Source organism: Mollisia scopiformis (genome assembly GCF_001500285.1).
Source record: "Mollisia scopiformis unplaced genomic scaffold LY89scaffold_32, whole genome shotgun sequence".
NCBI classification, from domain to species: Eukaryota; Fungi; Ascomycota; class Leotiomycetes; order Helotiales; family Mollisiaceae; genus Mollisia; species Mollisia scopiformis.
In genome coordinates, this window is record NW_017263612.1 from 515,657 (window position 1) to 530,349 (window position 14,693).

A 14,693-nucleotide genomic window follows, 5' to 3' on the forward strand; every position below is an offset into this window, starting at 1 on the left:
CGGGACATTCAGCCTTGTACTACACGTGACGCCATTCGAAGAGATGGAGAGTACTTGTACCTCACGATGACGGAGAACGAAATGATAATATATCCTGAATTTCTCTTGGCCATTTATACATCCTGCCACCTTTTCACAGGCTAGAACCCGTTCACCCTTTCAAAAAATATACAATCTTTCTATGCCTCATCCTTCAATCGTGATATGTTCATCGTCAGGAACCCAAGTCTACAAACTCAATGCAATTCAAGTTTTCCCATCATGTCATGTACAACCGACAACGTTACATTGCGCTCTTCTCTTCCTTCCAACACTGTACTAATCTGTCGACTGGTTAACTCTGACTCAGAATCATTCTGTGCCTGACTTACTCTAATTCCATAATTGATGAGCAGGATAGCAATCATCGAGCAACCAACAACCAATGGACCAATCATATTATCAAAGTCTTTCCCGCTCCTCGCAATGATCATCTCTCTTCTCTCCTTGTGTTGGAAATAGCCCCAACCACAAGCAAAGACACCGACGCAAAGGAAAGCAATAGCCAAGACACGAGTAGTCGAGTTACTTGACGCATTGAACATAGCAAGAGCAAGAGTACTGATCAAGATAGAGATATGCAGCCATTTCAAGAAAGTTCTTTCGTTGGCCAACCAGACCTTTGGCTCAACTTTCAATGGTCCCGAGTCCTTGATAAGCTGAGTAGGTTTTGTAACTCCTTCGGGTAATTTGACTTTCTCTCGTTGCTTTTTCGCATATCTTGATTGGGAGAAGGACGGGAAGATGGAGGCCATCGTGCCATAGCCACCCTGGTTGCTTGAGTCTCCATTCTCTTCACTCGCCTGACCTTGAGACTTGCTTTTTCCAAAGTCTGACTTCTGACCAGCTCTTTCCTCGGCTGCCATTCGCTCTTGCATGTAAGACTTTCCAAGCGGTGAGCTGACAGCGGCACTATAGCTTGCCTTGTGTCTTGGTGTACCAAGAAAACTGCCGACAACCTGCTCATTCTCTGCTTTCTTGGCTTTCCTCTGCTCTTCTTCCTCAAACGCTGCTTGTGGGTCTTTGCGAATGTCTGTCTCAAGTTCGCTCAACCAGAAAGGAAGATTGTTAACATTGTCTTCGAACAATGTAGCCACACCATGAACGAATTTGGAAAAGCGAGGCGCCTTGTGAACGAGATGTGATGCGATCAATTCTTCGACCCATTGAGGGTACTTCTTCCCTCCATCGTCCTTGACCTTGATTTCCAGGACTGAAAACGGGAATCTGTTGATTTCACCCTGGTTGATGTTCTTGAAGGGATACACCATAGAGCTATTGTCGATGTCGTGTCTGTGCCAATCCTCAGGATTTCTGCATGGTCTATCTGGATCGATAGCATCCTCTCGGATGAAAGCCAACGATGTATCGATTGAGATCCTGACCTTGTCATCAAGGGGTTTCTGGAAGGCCGTTCGAGTGTAGTTCGCTCGCAATACTGGTTGCAGATCATGTTCTAGAATGAACTTTTGGATATCCGCGACAGTGTGTTTGAAGTCCTCGACCTTGGCTTCAGGTTGTCCTTGACGTTCCATCTTCTGCACCGACTTCTCCATCTTATATTCACCCTTGATGAAAGGCTGAATGTATTTTTCCTTGATTGGGAAGCGCTTTTCCTCACTGCTTCCGTTGTCGTGGATGATCTTCTTCTCGATCATAAGTTCGGGATTTGTGTTCAGTTGTCCATACCACCTTATTCTAAGCGAGGAAGCATTGACTTGGCGTTCGACCTTCTGGTTATACAAAGAGAATTCTGGATTGTCAAAGTAAAGAGAATTGAGAGTAGGGTCGCCTTGGCCTTCGAGCTCTTTCGCAGATTGCTGACTATAGACAAGGACAGGTAATCGACGAAGAATGAAGGTCTTGACCTCCAGCAAATTGTCGGGATGGATCCAGACTTTGTGATGTTAGCCGAGTCATAAGTGTCCAAGAAAGGGACGAACATTTGTGTGCTGTATATCTCTCTCCATTCTGTATCTGCGATTGAGCATCTGCGGATGAATCTGCCGGCGTGCCCTCGGATTCCTCCAATTGCTGACGAACGGCATAGTACATCATGGACAGCTTGTTAAGAAGGGGAGAATATCCTTGTTCGGAATTGAAAGGCCGTCTCGACAGGTTCATCATCATCATAGGTCTGATCTTGTAATTGTTGCCCCGCTTTCGATCGTGTTTTTTCACCTGGAAAGGTCAGCTTCGAGATCTTGATTGCCACTTCTCCCGCTCTCTGGAAGTTCTTTGCCAGCAAGGCATAGCTGGGACGAAAACCGCCCATGAGACTCCATCGAATTCCGCTATGCCACCAAAATGTCTGGCTAGGTATTACTCACAATCTTCAAAAATCCAGTATAGTTAATATTACTAAACTTCTTCAACTCCTTCGTCTCATTAATAATCCCATCCAACTCCTCCTCGACCTCCTTAAACCTCCCCTTCGTCACCTCCCCCTTCACATTCCCATCATCGGGCGCCAGATCCCTCAATTTCTCCGCCGTCCGATCCGTCCGCGCCTCCAGCGCCTTGAACGTCGATTCCTGGAACGCCGCCACCTTGTCCAGTTGCACGTTGAACATCTCCTCGCAGAACTTGTTCTCGTCGTCCTCCGTCCATGTTGGGTTGTCTTCGTCTTCTCGCAGCAGAGATTTCAGCTTCGAGTAGTCCATGTACCGGTCCTTCCATTGCGGATATATGGAGTTGCGGAGTGTCTTTCCGAAACGCATCTTGAGGGGGTGCAGAGAATGCTCGTGGAAGATGGGCGGTTGAGGTAGGCGGGGTCAATCACAACAGTACCTCTCGAAACTTCGTTATCGTCGACGAACAACTAGAATAATGGACTGGCGAAATGAGAACTGTTGTAAAATTTCGTCGTTCGTCAATTGATTCGTTGCCGCTAACAGAGCTGTCGATACTGGAAGTCAAAACTCTGCTGAAAGAAAGCTCGTCGTCCCTCACACGTGAAGGAAGGCCGTGAACAGGGTTCAGGTGAGCTTCCCTGGAAAAGTCTAAAAGTCTGGCTGGGAAACAGAAACGTGCACAACGCAGCTCATTTATTGGTCAATCTCATAGTTTTGCAAGCGGGCGAGAAAGCAACCCCACTTCGGCTTGGCAGTGGATGCGGCAGTGCTGAAAGGGGAAGGGTGAACCGAGGTAGCCTTGTGCTGTCAGCCTTGTCAAGGACAGGCATCTAAAGACGGAGAAATGTCTCTGATTGTATTATGTATTCTGCGCCCCAAGTTCTACGTACTTTGTGTGTTCGCGGTTGTGAGAGTCAATGTACTTACTGTGCAACACTGCATTCGTCTCGGGGTTGCCACGTTGAATTATCATTCCGAGTGTCACTCAACGGCTTTGTGTACCAGATGGTAACACTTGTTTGGTTACGACTACGGGCCTGTGCTATCCACAGCCCTTGGCCTCCTGCTGACCTTATGGCTGTTGCTACACTATACACATGCCACCCATCCGAGCAATTTTGTTAACCTTACCTAGGTAACCAAGTCCTTGCCTTCACGAAAACGCCTACAACCATTACCAGCATAACTTAACCATATTGCTCAACGCATCATATCGGACTGTTTCCCGAAATCGCTTAATAGCTCTGCTTGATTTGCCATAGAGCCGACTTGGCACGCTCTCGAACGTTGAGCTCAGGATCTTGCTCAAGCATTTCCAACTTAGAGAGGAAACCAAGTTTCTTCAGCTCATTAGCACGTTGAGAGCAAGCCTGTCCATCATTCTGGTCGTCCATCCAGGTAAGATTCGTCACTAACCAGCAGAGTGCTACTCGGACCTCGTTGCTTGTATGATTAAACTGCGGTACGAGCAGCTTCAATAAGTCGGTTTGTGCAATGACCAACTGACGATGTCGAGGGACGCTAGCTGCCATGTGAACTAGAATGTAGCCTACAGCGATGATGATTTCAGCCTGTGGAGGTGCAATCTTCCTCTCAGTATTGGGCGAGCTGCGGTTATAAGGATTGATGATCTTTGGCTTAAGCTTCGAAGCGAGGATTTCGAAAAAGCGATCTTGCCCTAGGGCATTGAACAGGAAATCAATCATCTCCGTGGTTTCCGCCGTCCCTCCTTGACCAGCACCGCCGATCAGGTTACGAATGAAGTCGAGACCCTGTTCTTGGACTGCGATGTCATCTTTCCTCGCCTTCCTAGAAGGGTTTGTTTCCGCTTCTCGTAAAGCGGCAAGACGAAGTTCTGCTTGTTGAATAGACTTGCTTCGACTGCTGCTTGGTCGTGAAATGGTAGAGCGACCAAAGGAATTACCAAAGGCAATGTTTACCTGCTCCTCAAACTGATCCATTTCTACGTCTTCATCCATCTCATCGCTTGGGGAATGATCTCTCTCTATATTACCTCTCGATAAAGAGAGAGCTTCGTCTTCAGTATCGTCACAAATCAGTTGAACAAGCCAGCCTTGTCCGAGCTCTTCTAAGCACAGTCTTTTCATATCATTGCCAACGCCATGGACAAAATGCTTCAAGGCCCACAAGGCATTAAGTCGTAGTTTCGCGTTGTTAGAACGTGCATGTTCGCACAAAATCTTCAGTACGCCAGCTTCAGATATAGGCTGTGCTTTCGTTAGAGGAATTCAAGAAGTGTGAGTAGGACTACTTACCTCACGCATAGGACTGACGTCGGTCAGGAGGTTGCAAACAGTTGCAGTGGCGGCGATCTGAACTTCGATGTCTGGGTGCTGGAGGAGGCGGAAGACGGGTTGGGCAACACCATGGTCAATCAGTGTAGTACGCAAAACACTAACTGAACGTGACAGCGCACGAACAGCACCACATGCAGCTACCAATACACTGAAGGGGTTTGTCCCGTAACCTTGTTTCGTCTCTGACTCAATAGAGCCGTTGGTAGCCTTTTCTGACTTGTCGTTACTTTTGGGTGACGGTTTCCCAGGATTTGGGCTCATCGACTCAACGATGTAAGGCATCATCCCTTGATCAACGATGGCTTTTCGAAACTCGTCTTTGAACGGAACAAGGGCAGCAATAGCTTTTAACGTGGCCTCTCGGACTTTGATCTTGTGTACAAGCAACGGGAGCTGACCCTTATTACCACCAAGTCGGGGCTGCTGGACATCGATGTTGTCTCCATCCTCAACTGTATGAGGGGACCAAGAACGAGAGCTAGTTGACTCTGCAACAGGGTCATAGGAGACTTTGAGCATCTTCGAAAGTTTGCTAATCACGCCAGCGTCGAAAGCGGCCTTTTGCAAATACTCACTGTCAGTAATGAGCATAGCAAGAATTGCAGGAGCGCGTTCCTTGATCGCACGATCCGACGTGACAGCTTCTTCATCTGCAATAACATCTTTTCCTTTGGATGTAATGGGACTTTCATCAAGCATGGTAACGAGAACAGGCACTACGAGTAAGCCAATAGCAGTTTCTCGCGTCTTATTCGTCAACCCAGCTCTGTACAAAACTGTCAACACCGAAGCAGCCATCAATCGTTCCAGCCCAACTCGCGACCGGAGTATAAAGATTAAATAGGCGATTAAGGGACTTTCAGGTTCCTCTGCCTCTCCCATAGCGGTATCTTGTATATCCATAGACGTGTCCATGCTTGTAACATCGTTCCAGCTGGGTATTGAGGCACTGCTATATTTGCTTGTGCTGGAGCGACCATTCAAAGCGAGGTTCTGGCTTGAGTTAGACGTACCCAACGGGGGGAACGCCGAGGTTTGGGCACTTGAACTTTTGAGCTGATGATGGGGCACGACAGGAAGTAAATAGTCAACCGCGTTGAGCTGTGCTTGGCGGGCACTTAAGGAAGATGCGTTGAAAGCATTCCAAGCCGCTCGGGTATTGGTTGCTGGTACAAAATCCGTTGACTGCGATACAGGAAAGATCGCTAGAATGGAGGGAGAATAGAGTAGCTGTGAAGCTCTAAACTTCGAATCTACAATGATGACAGCAATGGCTTCCAAAATGACCGACATATTGGAATTGGATGGGGCTGCTTGGGGAAAGTGTTCAAAAAGGCCATCTCTTTGGGCTAAGATATCGGCACCTGGGAGGACAAGGCCTTCAGCAGCAACAAAGCTTGCCAATTTCGTAGCAAGCGCATCTAAAACTCCAGTATTGGCAAGTCCTTGTTGGTGACGTTCGTCCCGACAGAGTCGACTTATCAAGGATGCCGCGAGCGATATTTGGGTTTGAACAGTGGACGATGCTGAGGTTTGTGACAGAATCCTGCACAAAGAAGCAAGATGCTGGCGGGAGAAGAGACCGTCTGCCAGAGTATTTATGCTTAAGACATGAGGATTCGATGCCAGTGCTGAAGCATCTGCAAGGTTGGAGAGAGCTCGAAGGGATGCGAGGACTAGCTGGGAAGGATTGCTCGATGGGCAAAGATTCGAGTATATTGCGGGGAGAGGCAGCGCTGACTGTAGAGGTGCTAGAAATGGAGGACCGCCTAAGAGTTCGTTAGTCTAGAGAATATATCTTGAAAGAATAAGTATCTTGCCTAATGCGATGCTTGCAAGAACTTGGAGACCTTGCAACCTAACCATTTCCTCCTCACTAAGGCTTCGAGAAGCGAAACTGTGATCGTGCCCTTTGCCATCTTGTCTGCTGCTAGACTTATTGAAGGTCAAACGGATTACCGGGTCTAGGACTCCCTGATGTACTGCCTGCTCTTTCTTCAATGGATGTCCAACAATCTCGTTCTTCAGGATCCTCAGGGTAGCTATTTGCTCAGCGGGAGTTCTGGCGTTTCGAATCTGTGCTACCCAAGGCTGTCTAGCCATGGCGGAAGAGGGAATATTAAGTCGTGCGGCGTATGTGTATTCGATGGCGAGAAAAGAAGATTTATTTTGGAGAGGATGCAGTATCGATGATGTTATTCGCAAGTCAGTCAGATTGTCCGACGATTGTATTGCGTGATATGGATGCAGCTGAGTGGTATGCGTGAATGTCGAGTGGAGTGTCGATGGTTCAGTTAATAATTAAGTTCGCTTTATTCAGATCAAGTCGCCTCGGAACCAAGGTTCACTTCCTTCAGCCTTGTCATCGGCTGATCCGCCCAAGGAACATCAAAATGCCACAATCCAAACCTTCAATGCTTGCATTCTCAACTTTTGCAAACGAACACACCGATATTTCAAACCAGAACAGAGCAGCGTTCAGCTAGCACGCCCTACAGAATATGTAGCCTCTCGAAAGTGCTTGGCGGAACTTCGATTCCGCAGTGCTCCCATTCTTGTTTCCACTCAATTGAGTTTTGGAACTTCGATTCACAGTAGGCTCGGTCGACCTAGGCCAAGTCCACGTAAAAATTCGTCGACGAGTGAGATTCGACGCAACGAACACACCTACCTTTGCGAAAATTCTACGAGAAAAGAAGAGGATATTGCTCACATCTACACGACAAACACAGAACACTTTAGGAAATATTATAACGACTCTCGTTCTTCTCCAACAACCCCACTCTCGCCGCTTCCGGACCTGGCTTCTTGGGAATATCAGAGGACGACTGAACATGACTCTGCGCTCGAGACCATGCTGAAGCAACATCGATCGTCTCCTGTGTCTTCGCCCATATTCCATTATGCGCCCACCTCGAACTCGCTGCCCACCTCACCGTTGTCAAGAAGGCAATCAAAGTCCAAAGCTTCCTTCGCGAAAGCGACCCCACCAGCTCGAGCACAATATGTTGACGCCGGTACACAGTGGAGTCCTAGATTGAATTCGAAGATGGAATCTCTTCGAACGCAGTCACCACTTGTGAAAATCGAAAAGCGTTCCCAAGAGCCAGAAGCATCAGTAGCGCTTGCTGCTGTCGCATCTATACCGCCGTCCCCAGAGAAGCCTCTCCTTAAACCAGAATCACCGGGGCTGAAAAGACGACAATCTCAGGATCCTCCAACAGCTTCCACCAGTGTCAGTCATACAATACAACCAAAGCGCTCCCGTTCAGACGAAACCATCAAGATCTTACCTGCAAAATATGAATTCTGCCCCGTTGAAGACATGGTGGTCCTGATAGCAAACATGATTCAGGAACTTATTCAAACCAACGACAGCCTCCCACTGCGAAGTGGGGTTCTTACGCGGTTCCACTCTCGGTGAGCAGCTTTGCTTGCTCTCCATAGCCTCATCTACTAACACGAATTTTGTAGAACACCGCCTGGCATCTCTGTTCTCGACTACCTCAATCGACTTGCAAAACATGCTACCCTTACACCTCCACTTCTTCTTTCTATGGTTTATTATATAGATCGACTTTGCTTGCTCTATCCCGCATTCACGATCACAACACTTACAGTGCATCGGTTTTTGATCACAGCCGCTACCGTAGCCGCGAAGGGCTTATCCGATTCGTTCTGGAACAATGCTACCTATGCTAGAGTAGGGGGCATCAAGATAGCAGAGCTGGGACTTTTAGAGCTTGATTTCTTATATAGGGTGGATTGGAAGATTGTGCCGAATCCCGAGGCACTTGTCGAATATTATGAAGGATTGGTGGAAAGATCACCGGGCTACGAAATCGAAGATACGAGTTCAGATGAGGATGATGACGATGAAGATGATAGCAATGATCTGGGTTCAAGCCCAGAAGTCAAGACTGAGGACATCAAGTCTGAGCCCACTACGGACACGCAGTGGAAAGCTTGGATGGATGATGTCTCTAACGTCAAGGCAGAAGGGTCACATGAAAGCAAACCAGCATGAGTGGTGGATGATACCCAGGAGGGCATTTGTTTTCTCAGCATAGGAAGGCCGGCGTTATTAAAGGGTGGTGACCTCATGGTATAGCAATATTGACCCAGAGATGGGATGAACATTGCACTTCGGATCTCTTAAGAGAACCGTCGGAGAGATATGGCTCAGAGTAGTAATACACTCTTCGAGCTGGGGATGTAGATACCCATTATTCTTACCAAGCGCGGAAGAAATAAGTACCGATGTAAATACAATTTTTTGCCTGCTATGTTCTATGTTTCCTGAAAGATTGTTGTGAAAGCTTGGTAGGTAAACTGGAGCTAGCCTTTGCCTTGCTCAGCCTTGTCGTGCCTCAGGTTACGCTCACTACTTATACCTCGTACAACGTCACTCTCAATTGACAACGTCCACGGACAACTTGCAACTATGAGAGTTCTCACAGTCCTCGCAGCATTATGTGCCTCAGCGCTGGCAGCAACATCAGATTTCATAGACAGCACAACCGTCTACATCCAACAGATTGACGCAATCTCACCCCCAGCACCTCTCGCCGACATCAAATACAACCCATCAACCCTCTCCGCCGAGCTCGTCAGCTTCGACGCCCCAGAGATAGAACCCGAGTCCAAACTACTACGAGTAGGAATCTACGATGTCGCGACCTCGAGCTGGAAATCCTCGACCTCGATAACGTCTGTAGAGACGTTTGCGAAAGGCTATTCACCAACATTGGTCCTGTCACTAGATGCGCAAGGAGGTGTCATTGGAGTGAGCTGCAAGAGTGGGAAGATAGATGCAGGGCAAACGAGGGATTTTGGTCCCAAGATCAAGGTCAGGAAGACGGTTAAGGGGAAGCTTCCTGAGTTGAATAAACCGGTTGTTTTGTCTCCTGAAGGAAAGGTTGCTACGCCTGAGCCGGAGAAGACTTTGCTTCAGGTAATTCCCGAACTTTTGAAATACTGGCAGAGTATTGTTGTGCTAATGTTTTGCTCAGAAATATTGGTGGGTTGGATTAGCTGCTGTTATGCTGCTTATGACTGCCGGAGGTGGCTCAGAATAAGCATAGTCGAGCATTTGATACCCAATAAAGTGTGTGTTGAACAAATTCTCTATCGTTTCTTAGTGCTTGTACCTGAAAGGTATCTTGTTTCCGGGTCATGTTCTGCTGGTTTGGAAGTCCTAGCATGCAAAGATATTGAACTATGCTTGTTCAAATCGAGAGTAAGTCAAAGTCGCATCTGTGCTCTTATCATGATATTTGCAGAGCACAATCGTCTCTTCACACACCTCCATCAAGTAGTGGAGAGTGCAGCTGGAAGCAACCCACTGCAATAACCGCTCTTGGCTATACAGAACGAAACAGGTATCCGGCGGTAAAGATAAGATTCAGGCGCGATACAAATTTAGGAACTACTCGAGATACTTCCCTCAAAGTCATGCTGGTAGCATTAATTCATTGGCTCGCAGCTTCTCAATTTTGTGGCCTAGTAAGCCAGGCACTAAGTGCAGGCGCGTTCCTGCCGTCGCCGCGACTTCCAAATAATCTTCGCGAATCTCTCCCGATCTAAACAATCAACTCACTTCCACTCCATCTCAAGACCAGACCGAACCGCAACGATCTTTCGAACGAAATCAATCAACACTCATTCAAAATGGCCGATCACAACGGAAGTGCAACAATGAAGGAGAATCTCCAACCTGTTGCTGAAGGCAAAGGAAAGGGCAAGGCCGCCGCCGAGCCTCAAGTCGAAGACAGCGGTATGGACGTTGATGAGAGCTCTGATGATGAAGAGGTTGACGAAGTAAGTCAATGATATCTGTTTCGATACAATCAATCAACTAACATGTTTTCGCAGCATGAGCCCATTGGTAAGCTCCACTCCCTTGCTTTTGCACAGGACCATATTTTGACCGCCCCTAGCTGATGAAGAGGACGAGGATAACATGGAGGAAATCAGCACCGAGAACATCATCCCTTCTGGTCGCCGCACTCGAGGCCGCAACATCGACTTCGCCAAGGCAGCTGCTGAGATGCCAGCGGAGGATGATGAAGATGAAGATGAGGACGATGATTTCGAGGCTCCTGATGAGGATGAGGAGATGAAGCACTAGATTCAGCGACACAATGGGGATCGACTTGGTCGCACGGCCTGTTATCTCAAGAATCCGACGTTGGCATACTTTATACGTTGGAAAATGGGCGGTTTTTTTTCCAAAATTCGGTCCTTGTCTTTGCGAACTGGATAGTTGTTTCCCTCACCACACTCGTCTTTGTCGTCGCATGCGCAAGGCATCTTTTGTTCATTGTCGACACACAAAAAGTTACGTTTTCCTAAACACGGTTGCATTATGACTCAGGGCATACGATATTGACGATTGAATTAAGATCTGCGAAATCGAATGGGGTTTTCATCATGGGGGCAGAGAAGCGGTTATTATGAGCATGGTTGTACTTTAGAGGAAGAACAATTAAAGGAGTCTGCGCAAAATAAAAAAATAAAAGCCTGCTGACGGAAACTACCCTCAATAAAGAATTTTCGTGCACTCAAACACTTTTTACCTTTCATCGAATGATTGTATATTGCAACGTGGACCCAACAAAGAAAATAATAGTACGTGACCTCGAGCGGCGCGCATCGTGTCCCCTTTTTCTTTGGGACGAAACCCGATTCGCGATTGCTCCTTAGATGACTGGGTGGCTTCTGGGGAAACCAACCGAACAGATTTCCCCCTCTCGAACCCTTCTTCTTCAAACCAACAACCATCATGTCTTCAAGGTGAGTAGTTTCAGCCCTTTTACACTTTTCCACCTCACGCAGGCCTTGGCTCGTGTGTCAATATTGGCGTTGCTCCAAAAGGAGAGCGCTGGCAACTACAACCAGCAGCAGCAGCAGCCACATCTGTTATCCTTACCCCAAGAGACGAAATGTATTAACACCAACCCCCAACCCCAGATTCCCCTCCTCAACGCTCCACCAGCGCGATCCCCGCTCCGCGCTCTTCGAGAACTACAACGGTGGTGGAACGCCAACGCGGACCTCGAATTCGTCGTCGTCGCCGTCGCCGTACGCGGGCGGGTACGGATACCCAGCATCATCGGCGAGCAATGGGTCAGTGATCAATGGGAACGGGAAAGCGGTGGGGTATAGGCCCGCGACGCCGAATAGTAGGGGCCAGTATAGCGATGCGGTGTTGAATGAGTTGGAGAGCCAGAATGAGGGGCAGGTGGAGGGGATTATGGGGAAGGTTAGGGCGTTGAAAGATGTTTGTTTCCTCTCCTTTCCTTTCTTTGTTTCTTGCTTGCTTGAGTTTTGGGAGGGGAGAGAGGAGGGAATTGGATGGTGCTAACGTGTGGGGGGGATGTAGATGACGATAGCGATCGGAGATGAGATCAGAGATTCGTCGGCCATGGCGGAGAAGATGAATGAGGGGTTTGATAGTACGCGGGTGAGGTTGAGGGGCACGATGAATCGGATGCTGGTTATGGCGGAGCGGACGGGGGTTGGGTGGAAGGTGTGGTTGGGGTTCTTTGCTGCGGTGGGGTTTCTGTTCTTTTATGTTTGGGTGTTTTGAGGGGATTGAGTGATGGAGAGATGGAGAAAGAAGCAGTGTTAGAGGGAGGATTGTACATCGCGAAGACTTTTGGAACAACAGCTGCATTGCATGGCGTTTTCTGGAGGGCGAGGGTTGTATTATACGCATTTTATTGTTGGGTCACAGGTGGACTCTGTCAATACATTACAATTCATTGAGATATCGAGGTGGTCTGGGTAATTATATTGGTCGGATTTCTCTAGCTAGAGCTACCTATTATTGTGGATAGTTCCCAGACGAACGCCAACCTCGACCTCGCAGACTCACTCTTTGTCGAGGGCTGCTGCTGCCTCCAATCTGACTGCTACCTCCTGAGATTAAGCTGCTCAAGTCCATGCTATTCTGAGTTCCATCGCTCCGGACCATACTGCTTGCTGCAAATTGTGATGGTAAACGTCCAGCATCCACACTGTCATCGTCGCTACTTGACAATTCTGCTTCAGTGTCCGTATGTTCGTAGCCACCTTCATCTGCTTCTGGAATATCGGCATCCATGTCCATATCCTCGTCATGGTGTCCTGCATTCTCGTGTACCAAGTCTTCTTCTTGAAGCATGCCTGAATTATCTTCGTCATCCGCACCATCTCCACCGAATCGACCGGCTGCAATGTCTTCTCCACGGACAATAGCCTCTCGGTATACATCATCTGGAACTCGGGCAGTAACCATGTCTCTACGGACTTCTTGCGTTCCATTCTCCTCATCCGAGTCCTCAGAGTCGTCTTCTTCCAGAGCAGTGTTATCGGCGTCTGGAACATCGTCGTCGAGATCACGAGCTTCTTCCATTTCACCATCCGCGCCTTCGCCTTGCAGCATTTCTTCAGCGCCTTCTGCTTCCGCATCAGCCAGTTCTTGAGCTAGCTGCTCGCGTCTCAATGCCTCTTGGTGCTCTTTCATCTCACGGTCCTCTTCACGCTGTTGATACAGTGACTTGGCAACTCCTGGCGGCTTGATCCATGAGCTGCCATAGTTTTGAATGTTTTGCTTGCGGCGCTCCATGTATTCTTCATCGTGTCGGAGGCGTGCGAGGGGAGTGCGGTGCAGGGCATGACGGCGGTGTGAATGCGGATGTTGATTGCGAGGTTGGGATGAAGGGTCGTTGTCGGTGGACTCGAGGAATGGGGTGTGATCGTTCGAGGTAGAAGAGGTGTACCATAGAGTGTAAGACTTCGAGATTGTGGTTAGATTAAAGACATTCAAGTAGGCGGATACACGTACATCTTGAGGTGCCAGACTTGGTAGCGACAACATCGTGAATACGTGAGAAGACACACCGTCTTTTGCTCTTATCTGCGTCTCTTAGTGCGTGCGACAAGTGTCGAGCAATTAAACTGCTCGTTGTTCCAAGACAAATTGATTGCAAAGTTGTGTTCGCTGAAATGTAAATAAAGCGTTAATCGCGTTGGGCGACGATATCCTCCACTCAGACATCGGATTCATGTAAGGCTGAACCAAGCCTAATTAGGCCCGGGCCCCCCACGCTGCAGTGCAGTGCTCCTCCCACTTTCGCAGCCTAGCCGGCATATTTCCATCTTGCAGCCTCGTACCGGGAAACATCGACTGTTTTGAGGAATGAAGAACAAGGTCGCCCTCCATCCAAGTCTTAGCAGCAATGCAGCCGGAATATCTGGATGAGTCCTGTCTCGGCGCCTTCGACTCCACTTTCCATGCTCCACAGTGAGGTGGCTCAGTGGCCGCTGAAGACTTCTTCCAGAGAAACGTTGTAATCGTCCATTCTCGCACCCGAAGCGTCCAGGCCGTGCCGCAAGGTCGGGAGAGAGAGTCATACAGAGTTGTAAGAGAGACCCAACGGAGCCAGCAGTTTGATTGACCGCCATTGACCGCTCTTCTCATTTTCTTTTTCGATGAGCTAACACCAACATTAATACATGTCTCCAAGTCGAAGGAGGAGCACCATCGATCGGGCGATTCCGACTGCGCCCGAATATGCAGCAATTGTTTGCTCCAAAAAGTTCCGTGGTCACGAGCGTGAATCCACCGAATGAGATCCAGATCTGATTTGTCTCTGGACGTGGGGCACGCTGCACGTCTGTTCGGGCAAGGGTTCAGAGCTCTGACGAAACCCTCCCTCGCCTGGCGAGATGCCTGTCTTAATCTCCTATCTTAAGCTGGTGTGTCATTTTTCACTGTACCATCTGCGGGGTTGGCTGCCGCTGGCCAGTGAGGGCGAAGACAAAAAAGATTTGGCGATGCAAAATCTTCCGCTTTGCGAACTGACGACAGCTTAGCTCCCTACAGTAGCTCCCTAGCTCCCTCTCCCTCCCCTACTGTAGCTTCCAAGGGCAACCAGCAGCCAACAGCCAAGGCCTCGGCGGCATGGGCCACGCGCCGCCTCTCACATCTCACCAA

General features: G+C 48.6%; 7 protein-coding genes across 7 annotated transcripts; 4 read left to right on the plus strand and 3 right to left on the minus strand.

The window, feature by feature from the left end:
- Positions 1–92: 92 nt before the first annotated feature.
- Positions 93–3,068, minus strand: LY89DRAFT_659001 (SPX-domain-containing protein). Its single transcript, XM_018212498.1, has 4 exons — positions 2,370–3,068; positions 1,983–2,220; positions 372–1,936; positions 93–323 (listed from the first exon to the last, which is right to left on the minus strand). Exons 1-4 carry the CDS (start codon positions 2,757–2,759, stop codon positions 237–239), a joined length of 2,280 nt encoding a protein of 759 aa, XP_018062928.1. The 5' UTR covers positions 2,760–3,068; the 3' UTR covers positions 93–236.
- A 302-nt stretch (positions 3,069–3,370) lies between these two features.
- LY89DRAFT_629788 (armadillo repeat protein-like protein) lies at positions 3,371–7,005 on the minus strand. Its single transcript, XM_018211220.1, has 3 exons — positions 6,532–7,005; positions 4,670–6,480; positions 3,371–4,621 (listed from the first exon to the last, which is right to left on the minus strand). The coding sequence occupies exons 1-3, from the start codon at positions 6,812–6,814 to the stop codon at positions 3,629–3,631; spliced, it is 3,087 nt and encodes a 1,028-aa protein (XP_018062929.1). The 5' UTR covers positions 6,815–7,005; the 3' UTR covers positions 3,371–3,628.
- Positions 7,006–7,760: 755 nt separating this feature from the next.
- LY89DRAFT_599760 (cyclin-domain-containing protein) lies at positions 7,761–8,738 on the plus strand (the record flags this gene model as incomplete). Its single annotated transcript, XM_018210115.1, has 2 exons — positions 7,761–8,131; positions 8,186–8,738. The coding sequence occupies 2 exons, from the start codon at positions 7,761–7,763 to the stop codon at positions 8,736–8,738; spliced, it is 924 nt and encodes a 307-aa protein (XP_018062930.1).
- Positions 8,739–9,155: 417 nt separating this feature from the next.
- Positions 9,156–9,789, plus strand: LY89DRAFT_741929 (uncharacterized protein; the record flags this gene model as incomplete). Its single annotated transcript, XM_018220774.1, has 2 exons — positions 9,156–9,665; positions 9,724–9,789. 2 exons carry the CDS (start codon positions 9,156–9,158, stop codon positions 9,787–9,789), a joined length of 576 nt encoding a protein of 191 aa, XP_018062931.1.
- Positions 9,790–10,444: 655 nt separating this feature from the next.
- LY89DRAFT_691007 (uncharacterized protein) lies at positions 10,445–11,041 on the plus strand. Its single transcript, XM_018216209.1, has 2 exons — positions 10,445–10,531; positions 10,586–11,041. The coding sequence occupies exon 2, from the start codon at positions 10,674–10,676 to the stop codon at positions 10,839–10,841; it is 168 nt and encodes a 55-aa protein (XP_018062932.1). The 5' UTR covers positions 10,445–10,531; positions 10,586–10,673; the 3' UTR covers positions 10,842–11,041.
- Positions 11,042–11,242: 201 nt separating this feature from the next.
- On the plus strand, positions 11,243–12,624 carry LY89DRAFT_691008 (uncharacterized protein). The gene is made up of 3 exons (XM_018216210.1): positions 11,243–11,506; positions 11,684–11,993; positions 12,096–12,624. The coding sequence occupies exons 1-3, from the start codon at positions 11,496–11,498 to the stop codon at positions 12,300–12,302; spliced, it is 528 nt and encodes a 175-aa protein (XP_018062933.1). The 5' UTR covers positions 11,243–11,495; the 3' UTR covers positions 12,303–12,624.
- LY89DRAFT_599771 (uncharacterized protein) lies at positions 12,540–13,574 on the minus strand (the record flags this gene model as incomplete). The annotated part of the gene is made up of 2 exons (XM_018210116.1): positions 12,540–13,490; positions 13,542–13,574. The coding sequence occupies 2 exons, from the start codon at positions 13,572–13,574 to the stop codon at positions 12,540–12,542; spliced, it is 984 nt and encodes a 327-aa protein (XP_018062934.1).
- Between the last annotated feature and the right edge of the window lie 1,119 nt (positions 13,575–14,693).

Excerpts from the sequence above, each read along its gene's own strand:
- LY89DRAFT_659001 (XM_018212498.1), bottom strand. The coding sequence starts at position 2,759 with ATGCGTTTCGGAAAGACACTCCGCAACTCCATATATCCGCAATGGAAG. Across the intron at positions 1,937-1,982 it reads GAGATATACAGCACACAAAT|TCTGGATCCATCCCGACAAT; the intron begins GTTCGTCCCTTT and ends AACATCACAAAG. Across the intron at positions 324-371 it reads TCATCAATTATGGAATTAGA|ATTAGTACAGTGTTGGAAGG; the intron begins GTAAGTCAGGCA and ends ACCAGTCGACAG.
- LY89DRAFT_629788 (XM_018211220.1), bottom strand. The coding sequence starts at position 6,814 with ATGGCTAGACAGCCTTGGGTAGCACAGATTCGAAACGCCAGAACTCCC. Across the intron at positions 6,481-6,531 it reads TCTTGCAAGCATCGCATTAG|GCGGTCCTCCATTTCTAGCA; the intron begins GCAAGATACTTA and ends ACGAACTCTTAG. Across the intron at positions 4,622-4,669 it reads ACGTCAGTCCTATGCGTGAG|CCTATATCTGAAGCTGGCGT; the intron begins GTAAGTAGTCCT and ends ACGAAAGCACAG.
- LY89DRAFT_691007 (XM_018216209.1), top strand. The coding sequence starts at position 10,674 with ATGGAGGAAATCAGCACCGAGAACATCATCCCTTCTGGTCGCCGCACT.
- LY89DRAFT_691008 (XM_018216210.1), top strand. Across the intron at positions 11,994-12,095 it reads AGGTTAGGGCGTTGAAAGAT|ATGACGATAGCGATCGGAGA; the intron begins GTTTGTTTCCTC and ends GGGGGGATGTAG.